Source organism: Equus quagga, chromosome 5 (assembly GCF_021613505.1).
Source record: "Equus quagga isolate Etosha38 chromosome 5, UCLA_HA_Equagga_1.0, whole genome shotgun sequence".
NCBI lineage: Eukaryota > Metazoa > Chordata > Mammalia > Perissodactyla > Equidae > Equus > Equus quagga.
Window position 1 is genome coordinate 49993899 of NC_060271.1, and position 18289 is coordinate 50012187.

The window sequence follows — 18289 nt, forward strand, 5'->3', positions numbered from 1 at the left end:
AAGGAATAGATCATCTGGAGAGAAAGTCAACAAGGAATTAGGGGATTTAAGCAAAAAACTAGACTAGATGGACTTAATAGATATATAGATGTAGATATAGATATATATATATATAGAACACTCCATCCAAAAACAGTGGAATATACATTCTTCTCAAGTGCACAAGGAAAATTCTCAAAGACCATATGGTGGGAAACAAAGCAAGCCTCAATAAATTTTAGAAGACTGAATTCACATTAAGCATCTTTTCTGACCATAATGCTATGAAACTAGAAACTAACAAGAAAAAAGCTGAGAAAATCACAAATATATGGAGACTAAACAACATGCTACTGAACAACCAATGGATCATTGAAGAAATTAAAGGAGAAATCAAAACATCTGGAGAAAAATGAAAATACATCATACCAACTCTTAGGGGATGCACCAAAAGCAGATCTAAGGGGGAAATTCATAGTAATACAGGCCTACTTTAACACACAAGAAAAATCTCGACTAAGTAATCTTAAACTAGACCTAAGAGAACTAGAAAAAGAAGAATAAACAAAGCCCAAAGTCAGCAGAAGGAGGAAAATAATAAAAACTAGAGCAAAAATAAATGAAACAGAAACCAAAAAATACAGTAGAAAGGATCAATGAAACAGAGAGCTGGTTCTTTGAGAAGATAAACAAAACTGACAAACCATTAGCCAGACTCACTAAGAAAAAAAGAGAGAAGACTCAAATAAATAAAATTAGAAATGAAAGAGGAGAAATCACAAGGGATTGCACAGAAATACAAAGGATTGTAAGAGAATACTATAAAAAACTATATGCCAACAAACTGGACAACCTAGAAGAAATGGATAAATTCTTAGACTCATACAAGCTCTCAAAACTGAATCAAGAAGAAAAAGAATCTGACTAGATCAATGACAAGTAAAGAGACTGAAATAGTAATCAAAAACCTCCTAAAAAATTAAAGTCCAGCACCAGATGGCTTCTCTGGAGAATTCTACCAAACATTCAAAGATATTTAATACCGATCCTTCTCAAACAATTCCAAAAAACTAAAGAAGACGGAACACTTCCTAAGTCATTCTACAAGGCCAACATCACCCTGATGCCAAAGCCACTTACACGCCAATATTGCTGATGAACATAGATGCAAAAATCCTCAACAAATTATTGGCAAACTGAATACAGCAATACATTAAAAGGATCATACACCATGATCAACTGGGATTTATATTAGGGACAGAGGGATAGTTCAACATCTGCACATCAATCAATGTGATACACCACACTAACAAAATGAGCAACAAAAACCACATGATCATCTCAATAGAAGCAGAGAAAGTATTTGACAAGATTCAATACTCATTTATCATAAAAACTCTCAAGAGAACGGGTATAGAAGAAAAGAACCTCAACATAATAAAGGCCATATATGACAAAGGTACAGCTAACATATTCAATGAGGAAAAGCTGAAAGCCATCCTTTTGAGAACAGGAACAAGATAAGGGTGCCCACTCTCACCACTCCTACTCAACATAGTACTGGAGGTTTTGGCCAGAGCAATCAGGCAAGAAAAAGAAACAAAAGGGATCCAAATAGGCAAGGAAGAAGTGAAACTCTCACTATTTGCAGCTGACATGATTCTACATATAGAAAACCCTAAAGACTTCACTGGAAAACTACTAGAAATAATGAACAACTACAGCAAAGCTGCAGGGTACAAAACAACTTACAAAAATCAGTTACATTTCTATACTCTAATAATGGACTAACAGAAAGAGAAATCAAGAATACTATCCCAACAAAAAGAATAAAATATCTAGGAATAAATTTAACCAAGGAGGTGAAAGATCTATATGCTGGAAACTGTAAGACACTATTTAAAGAAATCGTAGAAGGCATAAAGAAATGGAAAGATATTACATGCACATGGATTGGAAGAATAAACACAGTTAAAAAGTCGATACTATCTAAAGCAATCTATAGATTAAATTCAATCCCAATCAGAATCCCAATGACATTCTTCACAGAAACAGAAGAAAGAATTCTCAAATTCATATGGGGCAACAAAACACCCCAAATACCTAAAGCAATCCTGAGAAAAAAGAGTAAAGCTGGAAGGATCACAATGCCTGACTTCAAAATATACTACAAAGCTATAATATCAAAACAGCATGGTACTGGTATAAAAACAGACACACAGACCAATGGAACAGAACTGAAAGCCAAGAAATAAAACCACTTATCTTTGGATAGCTCATCTTCAACAAAGGAGCTAAGAATATACAATGGAGAAACAAAGTCTCTTCAATAAATGGTGCTGGGAAAACTGGACAGCCGCATGCTAAAGAATGAAAGTAGACTACTATCTTTTCCCATATACAAAAATTAACTCAAAATGGATTAAAGACTTGAAGGTAAGATGTGAAACTATAAGACTCCTAGAAGAAAATGTAGGCTCTACACTTTTTGACACAGGTGTTAGAAAGATCTTTTCGAATAACATACCTACTTGGGCAAGGCAAACAAAAGAAAAAAAGACAAATGGGACTCCATAAGACTAAAGAGCTTCTACAAGGCAAAGGAAACCAGGAACAAAACAGAAAGACAATCCATCAACTGGGAGAAAATATTTGCAATTATATATCCAACAAAGGGTTATTAATCTCCAAAACATATAAAGAATTCACAGGATTAAACAAAAGAAAGATCAAAACATGGGCAGAGGATATCAACAGACATTTTTCCCAAGAAAATATACAGATGGCCAACAGGCACATGAAAAAATGTTCAACATCACTAATCATTAGGGAATTGTAAATCAAAACTACAATGAGATATCACTTTATGCCCATTAGAATGGCTATAATCACCAAGACAAAAAATAAATGTTGGAGAGGGTGTGGAGAAAAGGGAACCCTCATACACTGCTGGTGGGAATGCAAACTGATGTGGCTGTTATAGAAAAGAGTATGGAGATTTCTCAAAAAATTAAAAATAAAAGTACCGTATGACTCAGCTATTCCACTACTGGGTATTTATCCAAAGAACTTGAAATCAACAATTCATAGAGACTTATGCACCTCTATGTTCACTGCAGCACTATTCACTATAGCCAAGAAGTAGAAGCAACCCAAGTGCCCACTGACTGATGACTGGATAAAGAAAATGAGGTATACTTATATAATGGAATACTATTCAGCCATAAAAAGAGACAAAATTGTCCCATTTGCGACAACATGGAAGGACCTTGAGGGTATTATGTTAAGCGAAATATGCCAAAGACAAACACCATATAATTTCACTCATATGTTGAAGACAGATTAACACATGGACAAAGAGAACAGACTAGTAGTTACCCAAGGGGAAGGGGGTGAGGGGATGGGCATAAGGGATAAAGGGGCACATATATATGGTAACTAACAAACAATAATGTACAATTGAAATTTCACAATCTCATAAACCGTTATGACCTCAATAAAATAAAAAAAAGTAAAAGAAAATTTAGTAAATTTTAGTTTCCATTAAAAATAAGAAAATTGTCAGTTACTTGAGGATTCTATAAAAACACTAAACACAAGAACATTTTAGTGCTTAAGTAAATTATCAAACTTCATTAACTTAACTAATAAATAATTCCTTATGAACCTAAATGCTTTTGCTAAGCAAACAGCAGCACTTAACATTGTGGGCTGGATATCAACAATATTTTTTTAAAGATCTATATAATATGAACTAGAAGGAGGAGACTTCTCTAACAGTAATTCTCTGGTGAATCGTTTTTTCTTTTCCCCAAGCAAAAGATAGTGCTCTAGAGCTAACATCACTTTTATAACTTGGGTTTAATGCATTTTTTGGCAGACTATTTTACTTCTTTTCATTTCAGAATTAATGCAAGCTCACTACAGAACTAAGAGAACATTAAAACGACAAAAATGGATTGGTGAAGGGATAATACCCAGCATCTCATCATCTAAAAATAATGGTTAATGGGGCCTGCAAGGAGGCACAGTGCCCCACTTCAGTGGCCCAGGGTTTGCCAGTGGGATGCCAGGTGCGGAGCACTACACCACTTATCAAGCCATGCTTTGGCAGGTGTCCCACGTATGAAGTAGAGGAAGATGGGCACAGATGCTAGCTCAGGACCAGTCTTCTTCAGCAAAGAGGAGGATTGGCAGTGGATGTTAGCTTAGGGCTAATCTTCCTCAAAAAATAAAATAATGGTTAACATTTTGGCATATTTCCTTCATGTCATGTTCTATGTATAAAAAAAGGTTTTATTTTCCAAAGATGAATAAATATACTGCTATATACTATATATAATATACTGTCATTAATGTTATATACATATTACGTACAACTGCTTTTCAATTAACATGTAAAAATGGTTGTGGTAAGTGCATTTTGCTATCACAGTTTATGTAACCATACCACAAAATTTACTCACTCAGGTTTTTGTGAAAACACACATATCTTTTTGAACAAAGTTTTATGCATATTTGAGATTATTTCCCTATTACAGGTGCCAGAAATGGTCAAGTAAAAAGATCAAACTCTCGAAACTGGTCTTCCAATTATCACAGCAATGTAGACTGCCACAAGCAATGCATATATGTACCTGTTTCACCAGCCTCACCAGTACTGTATAAATCTTATTTCTCAACTATCAAATTAACTATTTCATTTTAACTTTAATTCTATAGGTTTATTCATATTTTCATTATATACCAGGATAAACCTCCATGAGAAACACAACAAAGTCTCAGTGAAATGTCAATTGCACCCAGAACTGTAAAAGGCTTACCTGAAATGCTATGAGATAGCACAGGGCAGCCAGCTCAGAGAGCGCTCGCCATTGCACATCACTATGCTGACCCATCTTCAAAAGCAGAGAACCAGCATGCATGTAGAAATGTCCTTTGATTTCTAAGAAAGTAGCTGAGAGCTCATCACTTCCACCCACAGAAGATTTCACAGACTGAAGAGCACTATCAAAACTGTAATATTCAAATATTAAACAGGTATTAAACCTATTGCATTGTGAATAATCATGGTTCCATTACTTAATTCAAAATAAAACTGATACAGGAATTTATTTCCAGCTTCATCTTCCACATTTCAACTCCTTATAATCCTCATTCTGTTTTATAAATTATGACTCATCTAGCTAGTCCTTTTCATTCTGCATACTTCCTATACTTCAAGCTTAAGCTCTAGAATGATGTCTTATTCTAAAACAATTATTTCCAGCCCTCCAATCACAGAAAAGATAGAAATCAAATGATAAGATTACTGATTATGATTTATGTTTCATAACAGACCAGAATAAAACCGGGGAGCTAAAATATTTCCTAGCTTCTTTTCAATCATATGGTTTTATTATTTAATTCAAAGTTGGAATTTCTCAGATTAGACATGCCATTTTCAAAACACAAGTAAAAAACTTAAGAGATTTGAGTTTTCAGTATCATAATTGCTCTTCTTACTATATAGATAACTAGAGTTAAATAAATTGTATTTCTATTATTTGTAACCCATATACTAATTAGTGCTTCCAAATTCTAATGGTCCTCAGAGTCTTCATTTCGTAAGAAAAACAGAAGCAAACACTTAATAGAAATGTGAAACATGATTTTAAAGTAGGATATAATAAGAAATGTGAGCAGCAGGTATTTTTTCTAGCATGTGAGTTCTAGGGAACCCTAGAGGTTCTCAAGATCCCTTCAAGGGATCATGAAGATAAGATTATTTTTATAGTACTACTAAGAAATTGTCTTTTTCATCCTCATTTTCTCATGAGACCAAAAATTTCTGAGTATATAAGCCATACAAAGGAAAACACCCTAAATATTTTCAATGTAATCTAAAAGTGTAAGTTAGTTTTTTTGGACACTACCAGTACTCTACCATCTTAGGACACTAAGTCCTTCTTCAAGAAAACTATCTACCCACTAGACCCCAATGAAAAGAACTTTTTCCATATCTCAGATGGATAACAAGAATTACCTTTCAAACAAATGGATAATCTAAACCAGAGACTGGCAAACTTTTCCTATAAAGGATCAAATAGTAATTTGGCTTTGCAGGTATACAATCTCCGTCACAACTGCTCAACTCCACCACTGTAGTGTATAAGCAGCCATAGATAATATGTAACAAAAAGGCATGGCTGTATTCCAATGAAACTCTGTTTACAAAATCAAGCACTGAACTATAGTTGGCCCACAAGCTCTGGTCAACCTCTGCTCTAAACCAACATCCTTAAGACAAATCTAAGTGATGTTTTTGTTCAATGGAATTTATTTAAGTGAAGTGGAATACTGGTCCTCAAAATCAAAATTTAGGAAAACAGAAAATCACATATTATATTTTACTTATCTTGTTTCTAAAATAAACATTGTTTTCTGCAATCTAGTGATGTTAACTGCTTATCCTAGAACATCTGACAGATGAAGTTTATTCTCTGATTTTCACTCAAGATTATTACCATTTTTTGAAACAAAATATGGAATAGCAGTGAGAACATTCATTTTCAGGCTTGACTCTTTACTAAGCATGCCAGAACTGGATATTTAACTACAAAAACAATTTAATCAAACCTAAACAATAACACAGTCCTCTAAAAATCAGTCATACAAAATCAATCATAATACCACGACAAAAGAAGAAAGATGCCTTCCAGGTGGTTCACTGTATTAACTACTACCCCTGGGTACATTACAGAAATAATGACTCAGTAAAAATATTTAGACCAATGAACTGAATTACTATGAAGAGAAAATCTGTAATTGACACTGATGTAATCTCCTTAAGTCAACATACCTTGCCAATAATTCTCTACTTTCTTGTACATCTCTAGCAGAGAGTGTAAGAAGCATAAGGTTAGCATATGCCAGAAGTAAGTCTTTATTCGTTGCTCGCCAGTCACTTTTATCAGACTCCAAACACTGTAAAGATTCCAGATACTCCTATTTCACAGAAAGAACACCAAGTTAAAAAATTTTATCAAATGTTACAAAATTAATCATTTTATGCCTACAAATTCCTTTGCCCATTCCTATATTGTAAAACCATATTGATTTTTACATCAGCCTATAGAAACACCAAAAAAAAAATGTATTTGTCTTATTTATCTCTCCAATCTACTTATTATAAGTTAAAATCATCCTAGTAAAAACTTCATTTCACAGTTGCTGTACAGTAATCAAAGAAATTTAAGTCTCAGAGGGTACTGCTTAATTATAACAGGATGCATAGTAATTGTCTATATGGAAGCATAGAGAGACCCAACAATTTTTGCCTACCTTAAGTGTCTGTACAACACATGAATTCCATTCTAAATTTGAACGCAAAGCTATGTTTCTCTCTGCCTCATGGCAGTGGGCCACAGCATCCTTCAATCTTTTATTTGAGCGATACAGCTCTACTAGTCGGATGTTCACATGGACATCATCGGGTCTTGCAAAGAGTTCTGACTGAATCAAGTCAAAAAGTTTATTCCATCCATCTTCACCTTTACAATCTAAAAGCTGTTCCTGTTAAAAAAAAGTTGTAAATTTAGAGAAACATCGGTGTAATTTTAAATACATCATGGTTCCTATGAGCACCATTTTACTGTGTCTAGCTTTCGTAAATTACCACCAGAAGTACCATCCTACATGCCTCACTAGACCCTTCAAAGAGCTGCTTCCAGCCCAGAAGCTAAACCCCAAGAAACTTATGTGGAGAGAAACATCTGGGATTACATAGCAGCACTGGCTGCACATCCTCACCTCAGATACTGCCAGGACTATTGCCTCACATCCACGTACACCTCAGTCACCATTAGAAGTTTAGGCCTCCCCAGTCAATCTTCACACCACGATCCTTATCCTCAAACTCCTCTAGATCTCCCTAAATCTGACTTAATCCCCTAGCCCCTCTGCTCCCACTCTGGAGTTCCTGTTGTTCAGCTATCTTCTCAGAATCTTCACTTCACCTTCTGGCCTTAAATGAACACAGTATCATCTCGAGATAACCCACATTACTTCTTGGCCACGGTAGCTTTTTCTCTCCTAGCCTACATACAAGCAGAGGAAGTGGGGTTTGTAACCTACTCACTCCTAATGTCACCTCCAAATCATACATCCCCCTACATCTGTTTATAATCCTGTTTTCTAAAGGACATGCTATCCAGCTACTCCAGCCATTCCTCAACATTAGAAACTGGAATGAAACATTTTTCCTTCATCCCTAACAACTGTGACTGGTATTAGCAATTGAAAGATGTACAAGATATACAGCAGCCTGGCTACTCAGTTCTTTACCTCACCTCCATGGCATTGTTCTATACTCCAGCCTAGCCACCCATACGGCATTGACACGGGTCTTCAAAATCTGTATTTTGGTCATACAACTCAGACCACCACACCCCTTCTTCCACCTCACTCAGGGCTCACATGCCCTCACTGACACACATATTTGCCTGTACCACATGAAAAGCTCCCTTCAATACAATGACATCACCAAGTTTTAATTTTCCATAAAACACACACACTCATACTTTCCTTCTCTGTCAATCTAAAATGTCATAATCCCTAATCTCCGTAATTACTGCTTACAGCTCCTCTCAATTAATTCCCTCCTCTACTCTTCCTTAGAAAAACCCTATCACCTGCTTTCGTTGTGCCTATAAACTAACAGCTGAATAAGTGGGGGTAGTGAATTTTGGAAATCACAACCAGGCTGATTTACTTTCATAATCTCAACCGTCCAAACTGGTAATGCCTAGACCAAAACCTATTTTACCTCTAAAAGACTCATTTTCTCCATTCCCTGAAAAGGTCACTTCATACTCCTACCCTTTCCTCAAATTTTCCACACTTTCCTTCAACTCTCACTTTCAACTTACGATCACAATTCATCCTTTACTAAGAAAACGGAAGTCATCAGATGTAAGTTCCACTTTACCTTACCTACTTGTACTCATCTCCTTGCTCCCTCCACCTAGCAAAGACCAAGCTCTCCATCAGTGCTCTGTTTTCATCGCCCTCTCACCTTCTTCTGGATCATTTCCATAAACTTACACTTGGCCTTTCTATATCTGCAAGAGCTCCACACTTTGATTGTTTAAAAATAAATAAGTAAAAGATCAACATCATTACATATGCTTTTCAAAAATTCTACTCTCATACTCAACAGAAAAAGTCATCTCATCAATAACATTTTCATTCACTTAAACAAATGCCAAAAAACTATTTACCTTAAGTAAGCCTTAAATTTCAGGAGGAACGATTACTTTGCTAAACAGTTACAAATCTTATGGATTTCAATTCCAAAAAATGGGGGTGGGGGGAATGTGATATAAGAAAGGTTCAGCTTTAAAGAGTTATTAAACAAAATCAGGATGCTTCAGAGGCATCTAACTTTTATTACACTGCAAGAAAAATAATCCTCCACCATTATGTATCTTCCTTAATGACAGTGTCACACATGGACTAGACTGTCATGACCAATAAGGGAATTATGTTTGAGGCATACAAAGATGATAAGGTAAAGAAATCTGCACACTTGGACCAAATATTTTACATTAATATTTAAAACCCAGCTGCTTATCAGAGGGAGAAAAAAACAATGTTAAATTAACATTAGTATTCATTCTCTAGGAGTTTTTAAAATAGCTTAGATTTTAAAATCTGTGCAGAATTGTTCATAGCAAATTTATAATAGCCAAACACTGAAACAACCAAAATGCCCCTCAAAAGTAAATGGTTGAACTGTAGAATACATCCATATCACAAAATACTACTCAGTAATAAAAGGAACAAACTACTGATACACACAACTTGGATGATCTCAAGACCATTATGCTGAATGAAAAAAGCCAACCTCAAAAGGTCACATACTGCATGATTCCACTTATATAACATTTGGAAATTACAAAATTATAAAGTTGCAGAACAAATTAGTAGTTGCCAGAGGTTAAGGATGATGGGGTGAGCAGTGGAGATGACTATAAAAGGGGTAGGTAGTGTGAGGAAGATCTTCATGGTGATGAAATAGTTCTGCATCTTGACTGCAGTGGTGGTTACACAAATCTGTACATGTGATAAAATGAAAAAGAACCATACACACACACTGTACCAAAGTCAAATTTCTGATTTGGGTGTTGTACGATAGTTACATAAGATGTAACCACTGGGGAAAGCTGGATGAAGTCTACACAGGACCTCTCTGTACAATCTTTGCAACTTCCTGTGAAAAAATTGATAGTTATTTCAAAATAAAAAGCTGAAAAAATTTTTATCAGAAACATGTATAATGGGGGGGGGCAGCTATTAAAAAAAATATACACTTAAAATTCTGTTTGCCTAGCACATTTGGAAAGACTTTCTCCAAAAGAGTTACTTAGTAAATTGCATTTTACTCAGTAAAGAATAACAATCAGAATCAGTTAATATATTAGCAACAACTTCCTATCATTTTTAGTAACTACCTACAACATACTGGAGAAACTATCTTTTAACTTTTGCTTGAAAACCCCACTATCCCAAAGACAATCCTTTTCATTTTTAGACAACTGTTCTTAAAAAACTTTATAATAACCCTAAACTGTCATGGATAATTTTCACTCAATAAAGTAAAAATTTTATATCAGGGCTCAATTTAAATCTTTGTTCCAAGATCTAGCTACAAAAATATTAATGATTCCATAAGGGTAAATGAGATACCATTTATAAAGCATAATACTGCCTAATAAGACAACATATGCTCAGAAAAGGTTTGAAGAAAACAATTTTGTTTTGTCATTCTTTTTACAGGTGTAATTGACATATATAACACTGTACTAGTTCAAGGAGCACAATGTTTTGATACATGCATATATTGTGAAATGATTTCCACAATAAGTTTAGTTAATATCAATCACTTCACACAGTTACAAATTTTCTTGTGATGAGAATTTTTAAGATCTACTCTCTAAGCAACTTTCAAATATACAATATAGTATTGTTAACAATAGCCACCATGCTATACTTTACATGCCCGGAATTTATCTTATAACTAGAAGTTTGTACCTTTTGACCACCTTCACCCATTTCCCACTGACTCCTCACCTCTACAAACACTGGTTTAAGGTTTGCTACTGAAAAGTCATTTAAACTCCAAATATTAGAAATAGCTGTGTCTTAAGTTTTCCCCAACTAATTTTATTATATGTTTTGTTTTGTTCACTTTTTTACCTTTAGTTTATAAATTGCAGGACTTCCTGGGAAAAGTTTAGCTGCTTTTTCAACCCAATATTTTGCTCTTCCATCAGTAACATCATTTTTACAAAGCAATTCTGCAATCTTCAACACAAGATCTTTTTGTGTTGGGTTTAATTCCACTGAACGCTGATATGAGAAAAGAAATAGATTAGTAGGAATACTAAAGTCTATACACTCATATACAAAAGTTAAAAATTTATCACTGTGCCATTAAAAACACTTCCTAAATGACAACATGTTATTTCAAAGTTGTTAAAATTAAACTTCAAACTGTCTTGGAACTTTTTTTCAGAAAAATTATGTTCTTATTAGATAAACACCAAAAAAAGAGAGAGAGAGAAAATCAGACACATAAGAACAGCATTTGTGACCATGTTAGACTTAAAATTTACAGATGTTAATCTTTTACAAGTGCTAACCTCTTAATGATAAACTATAGTGTACTTTTGGTCACATAATTTAAAATCTGTTCCAAGCTGTGTCGCTTAATAGTACTACGATACCAAAGTTTATTTTCATGACTTCCACAAAATATATTTAAATTATTTATTACATAAATTACTCTGGGCATCATGCATGTTTGGCTGTGCAAAGGCTATACTTTAATCTTATGCAGTTTACCTTATAACATTCAACAGCTTTGTCTATGTTTTCCTCCACTTCATAAAGAAGACCGAGAAATCTGTGAGCTTTGGGATCCCTTTCTTGCACATTAATATATGTAGATATGTATCTGTTCAAAAGTAACAATACAGAAGTAATAATCTTTAAATTATCACATTTAAAATTGTATTTAAATGTTAAGTGAAGAGTTCATCTTAAACCAAAGCACCCACTAATTTATATTGTCATTCTAATTACTGACTACCACTATTTATTTATTTATTTTGCAGAGGAGGATTTGCCCTGAGCTAACATCTATTGCCAATCTTCCTCTTTTTGCTTGAGGAACATTTACACCTATGCCAATCTTCCTCTATTTTGTATGTGGGTCGCCACTAGAGCATGCCGCCACCGAGTGGTGTAGGTTCACACCCAGGAACTGAACATGGGCCCCAAAAGCAGAGTGCACTGAACTTAACCACTACGCTACAGGGCCGGTCAGACTACCACTATTTAAACTAGAATATGCAGATAACTCAAAAGTATCCACAGGAAAAAAATGAATACTTAAACACAAACATACATACAAAGTTGACAACATACTCATTTTACCATTAAACACCACAGTTATGAAATACTTTTTCCAGTGCTACCTACACATAAGAAATGAACACATAAATTGCTTTTTCTTCCTGATTACATTGTGGTAAACCACTAAAGAGCTTTGCAAGCAAAGGAATTAGAAAGTGATTATAGCAAATATTTTTAAAGTTATCATAATGCAAAACACTAAAGACTACCAATTCCCCAAATAACAACTAAGTGAATGTACTTACCTTTTAAACAAGAAAATGGTATCTAACAGTACTGGACCCACCTAAATAGAGTAGTGGAAAAATTACTAAATACACTACCCAAATGCAGGTAATTTCCATTTCTTAAATCGAGTAACAACTGGGCCGGCCCTGTGGCCAAATGGTTAAGTTCGCACACTCCACTTTGGTGGCCCAGGGTTTGCTGGTTCGGTTCCTGGGCGCAGACATGGCACACCGTTCGTCAGGCCATGCTGAGGTGGCATCCCACATAGCACAACCAGAGGCACTCACAACTAGAATATACAACTATGTACCAGAGGGCTTTGGGGAGAAGAAGAAGAAGGGGGAAAAAAAAGAAGATTGGCAACAGTAACAACAGCTCAGGTGCCAACCTTAAAAAAAAAACCCAAAAATCAAGTAACAACTACAAATAAGTAAGCATCTTCTAGACTCAGTGAGTGTTATCATAAGAGAAATCAGACCAAAGACCAAAATTGGAGGAAAAAGTATCATATTAATAAGGAAGAAGGGTTAACAGACCCAAAGCTACTAGTTAAATAAGTGTTACCATTTTCCTTACTTACCAGCATTTCCATCTTCCCATCAATGCCTTTAAATAACCTGCCTCCCTCCTAATTTCCTGCTTTAAGCCACTCCAAACCAGGAAATCAGATCATCAACCTTCCAGACCCAAGACAAAGCCTCAGTGTCACCTATTGAGTTAATTAAAGATCTTTTACACAAGCTGTTCTCCTGCCCAGGAATCACAGTTTAAACTTGTATTCACTGCTATTTTCCAGCTGATTAAAGTACAAGATATCTAACCAGGAAGAAATTCAGACATAAACATGGCTCTCTCTTATTCTAGGACCCAGGACAATCTTTAGGAAAAGTGTTTTAAGCCTAATTTCTTGCCCTAGGTATAAACAAGCAGCAGGCATGTAGAAAACGCTCATTATAGGCTCAATCTCCATGGGGTCTAGGCTAGTCTTAACATCAGTCTGAGAGATGAATCCCTTATTTCCAGGACATACTGTACTGAGGAAGAACTGCTGGAAAAAAATATATTTTTTACCCATTTCAAAGAAGAACATGAGGTAAAGGCATTGATTTCATAAAACTAAAGCATATTTATTGTTTGGTACTTACTTTTTAGCAAGATCATATTCTTTAGCTTCATAGTACAGCTTTGCAAAATAGAATCCTTTCATTGACTTCTAAAAAAAAAAATAATAGTTTTTATTTTTCATCTTGTGAATTTTTCAAAAATTTCTCAAGAACTAAAAATTTGTCCTATGTTAATATCATCAGGTTTTGTTCACTTAAAAGGTAAAAACAAAAACAAAAACCCTGCAGAAATACATATATGGTCCAGAAGTCATGATTCCATGTTTTATAATTCTCACAATAAAACAGACAATAAACTTAAGAACAGAAAGACAAGATGACATTAGAAATTAAGAATTTGTATCAGCAAGAAACCTCAGAAATCATGTGATGCCACTCTCCCACTTTACAGATAAGCAAACAGACAGAAACCCGCCTACATGGGGGGGGGCGGGGGGAGGAGGTCTACCAGAAACCTCTCTTCTCCCACCACGTGTAAGCCTTTATGGGGAAGAATATGGAAGTACTTCCGACCCATTAAGGTACTGGGGATTCCTGGTCCAGGTACCGTTCTCTCTACAGATGAGTATTTCACACTCAAGGCAGAAATAAAAACTGAATTCTTCAGGTAATAAACGAAGTCCAGACTCCAGCTCTTTTATTTCTATAAGCTCCAAAGTCCAGAATGTTGGACACATCAGATAATGTTATAGACATGTGATAATGATAAGAGTACACAGCCATCAAACATCCTCTTTTAGAAAACTATACAAGGACACAGAAAAAAATCAAAAAACAGTCTACAGAGCAGTATGTTTTAATTTATTCATTTTATTCCTAAAAAATGCAGATTTAGGATTTGTTCACTCTGCCTACTATTCATCAGGCACTCTTCTAGCCACTGGACAATCAGCAGTAAACAAAGTCTCTGTCTTCACGAAACCTGAATTTTAGGAGATGTGACAAGCACACAGTTATCTGTGCTATTTTACAGTATTTCATCAGTTATTTACAGAATATCACATTTTAACTAAGCTAAAATCAGTATTCGTCTCACAAATCACAGGTATCCTAACACTGTGCCCACAGCGTGCCTATTTAGTCGGGAGCGTTTCTTCTTTCTTAGTTGGTAAAGGTGGTGGAGCACAAATAATGGTATTATAGATTCTATAAAATAAGAGAGAGACAGGGCTGGCAGGAAAGCTCTCATTAAGGGGATATTTGATCAGAAACCTGAATAAAATGAGAAGTAGTTATCTAGGGCAGACTAGGTACCAGACGGACTAGAATAATTTAATCCCCATTGTTCACTATATAAAGTTTCAATTTTTCCTTCTTATGAAACCTCCAGAAAAATACTCTTAAATCACAAGTATCTTCTGGGGCTGGCCCCGTGGCGGAGTGGTTAAGTTCGCGCGCTCCGCTGCAGGCGGCCCAGTGTTTCGTTAGTTCGAATCCTGGGCGCGGACATGGCACTGCTCATCAAACCACGCTGAGGCAGCCGTCCCACATGCCACAACTAGAAGGACCCACAACCAAGAATATAATACAACTATGTACCAGGGGGCTTTGGGGAGAAAAATGAAAAAAAAAAATAAAAAATCTAAAAAAAAAAAAAACACAAGTATCTTCTTAAAATACTCTTCTCATTATTTCAAAGATACCATACTCTCTTTAGTTTGACTTCTACCCTAGTGGCCATTCCTTCTCCAACTCCTTCACAGGCTCATCCTCACACTGACTTTCCCAAGAGGAGGTCCTAAGTCCTCTTCTCCCTCAGGATCTCTCATCTGTAACATAACCTGGATTTCACCTATTGACAACTGACAATATGTTGACTCTCAAATATCTATCTTTGGTTCTTGTTTCTCCAAGCTCTAAACCTAGGTGCAAAATACCATCAACAAGACCTGTCAGTTGTACTTTCTATGTTATCTCTCTCCTGCTACTACCAAAGTCCAAGCCTGCTATGATCTCTCTCTGGGTCTACTGAAAAAGCTAATTCCTTCCTGTTTCCCTCTGTATACTTTTCCTCCTGTCTAATTCATTCACCAAAGGGGTATCATTTTAAAACATAAGAAAAACCACGCCATGCCTTTGCTTAAAATTTAAAAGTCTTCTATGGCTTCCATTACACTTTCAAAATACCCAAATTTCTCACCAAAGACTAGCATGATATGGCACCTGCCCAGATCTCCAACTTTACATCATGTGGCCCTTGCATACTATGGTTTAGCCAGTAACTAAAACCAGAATGTATGTCTCCAACAGGGGCAGCCCCGAGAGGTCTGACTGTTTAAACAAAGGCCAATAGCGGGTATTGATGTAATGTGATTTCTGTCCAGTGCTTTCTATGTCAGAGAGAAAAACTCAATGAAAGCAGGTAAATGGCAGAGTAATTAACTGTCTTAAGGTAGACAAATGCCCCACCATCTAATTAGAGACATGCATGAATGAATGAACAAGATTCTCACTATCCTAGTGAAACTACGGCTAAGGGGCAATGAGTTTGAGAGAATCAGCTTACAAAGAAAACCCTGTTGAGCATGACTCTAGTCTGTGACAGTGAAGATACTGAGAAGTGTAGAATAAGTGAGAGGCTCCCAGTGCCACTCACCTCCTTCTCACCTCTCCTCCACACCATGGGGAGGCAGGGCTGGGTCTAGCACACCTGTCAAAAGCATAGCACAGGTATCCTAAGTCAAGCTGAGTAAACTCCAGTGAAACAGAAGGGAGAAAAAATCACTTTATCTAGATGTTCAGTAGAAATACAGACCCTGAAAGCAGGGCCTCCCAACCTTCTAATCTTTTTAGTTTCAAGCAGGAGGTGTCAGAAAAGTTACCATACTGGCTTTGGGCGGCCAAGCATTCAGAGATCTCACTTTTTGGTCCTTGATGTCACTTTCTGCTATTCCTGTGAAGGAGAATTCACCTATCATTGGATGGTTCACTCACTAACAGAGCTGGGTTTAGATCTTCACTCAACATGAGCTGGGTTTAGACCTTCATGAGACAGGTTGGTTTTACTCTAATGATGTTGGGTTGTTTCCTATTAATCCTGCTCAATACAAGAGGAACTGTAGTTCAGACAACTGGTGCATAAGCTTGCCTGAGGAACAACTAAATCAAAGCTAAGATCGGTTTAGTTGTGACTGAACGCTTCTAAGAATCCCATCTAGGCAGGACAACACAGCAGCACACTGGCATTTCAGAATGGGTCAAAAATTAAGACCCAACTATACGTTGTTTAAAAGAAATTCAAATTAAATATAAAACACATACAGATTAAAAGTAAATAGTTGGAGAATACAAAACACTAACTGGAAAACATATATGCACTCCCATGTTCACTCCAGCATTATTTGCAATAGTCAAGATATGGAAACCACCTAAGCATCCATCAACAGATGAATGGATAAAGAAAATGTGGCACAAGTCATCCACTGCTTAGCAACAAGGATACGTCCTAAGAAATGCATCGTTAAACGATTTCATTGTTGTGCAAACATCATAGGGTGTACTTACACAAACCTAGATGGTACAGCCTACTACACACCTAGGCTATATGACATTAATAGTATGGAACCACTGTTGCATATGTGGTCCATCATTTTCTGAAATGTCATCATTATGTGGCACGTGAATGTATATACATATATACACATACACACACGTACACACAATGGAATGCTATCCAACGATTAATAAGAATGAAATCTTGCCATTTGTAACAACATGGATGGACCTTGAGGGCATTATGCTAAGTAAAGTAAGTCAAAGACAGACAAATATCACATGATTTCACTTCTATGTCGAATCAAAACAAACATAGAAACAAAAAACAAGCTCATAGATACTAAAGAACAAATGGGGGGGTGGGATATGGGCAAAATAGGTGAAGGGAATCAAACTTCCAAAAGGTACAAACTTCCAGTTATAAAATAAGTCATGGGGATATAATGCACAGGATGGTGACTATAGTTAATAATACTATACTGCATATTTGAAAGTTAAGAGAGGAAATCTTAAAAGTTCTAAAAATCTGTAAGAATGTATGGTGACAGATGTAAACTAGACTTCTTGTGGTAATCATTTTGCAATATATACAAATATCAAATCATTAAGTTGTACGCCTGAAACTAATATAATGTTGTATGTCAATCACACTTCAATAAAATAAATAAAGTAAATGGTTAGAGAAAGATACCAGTTGGAGAAAGACATACCAATCTAACACTAATCAAAAGAAAGCAAGGGTTGGGGCTGGCCCCGTGGCCAAGAGGTTAAGTTTTGCATGCTCTGCTGCAGGCGGCCCAGTGTTTCATTGGTTCAAATCCTGGGCACAGACATGGCACTACTCATCTAAGCCACGCTGAGGCGGCATCCCATGTGCCACAACTAGAAGGACCCACAACGAAGAATATACAACTATGTACCGGGGGGTTTTGGGGAGAAAAAGGAAAAAATGAAATCTTTAAAAAAAAAAAAAAAAGCAAGCAAGGGTAGCTTTGTTAATTTCA

General features: G+C 35.9%; 1 protein-coding gene across 1 annotated transcript in view; it reads right to left on the minus strand.

Moving 5' to 3' along the window:
* Positions 1-18289, minus strand: part of LOC124240387 (E3 SUMO-protein ligase RanBP2) — an 87409-nt gene that overhangs the window by 45442 nt on the left and 23678 nt on the right. The window contains exons 2-7 of the mRNA XM_046663408.1: positions 13812-13879; positions 11866-11977; positions 11218-11370; positions 7303-7533; positions 6821-6966; positions 4803-4995 (exon numbers count right to left, since the gene is read on the minus strand). Of these exons, the coding sequence (XP_046519364.1) occupies positions 4803-4995; positions 6821-6966; positions 7303-7533; positions 11218-11370; positions 11866-11977; positions 13812-13879 (903 nt within the window). The remainder of the gene's footprint in view (positions 1-4802; positions 4996-6820; positions 6967-7302; positions 7534-11217; positions 11371-11865; positions 11978-13811; positions 13880-18289) is intronic.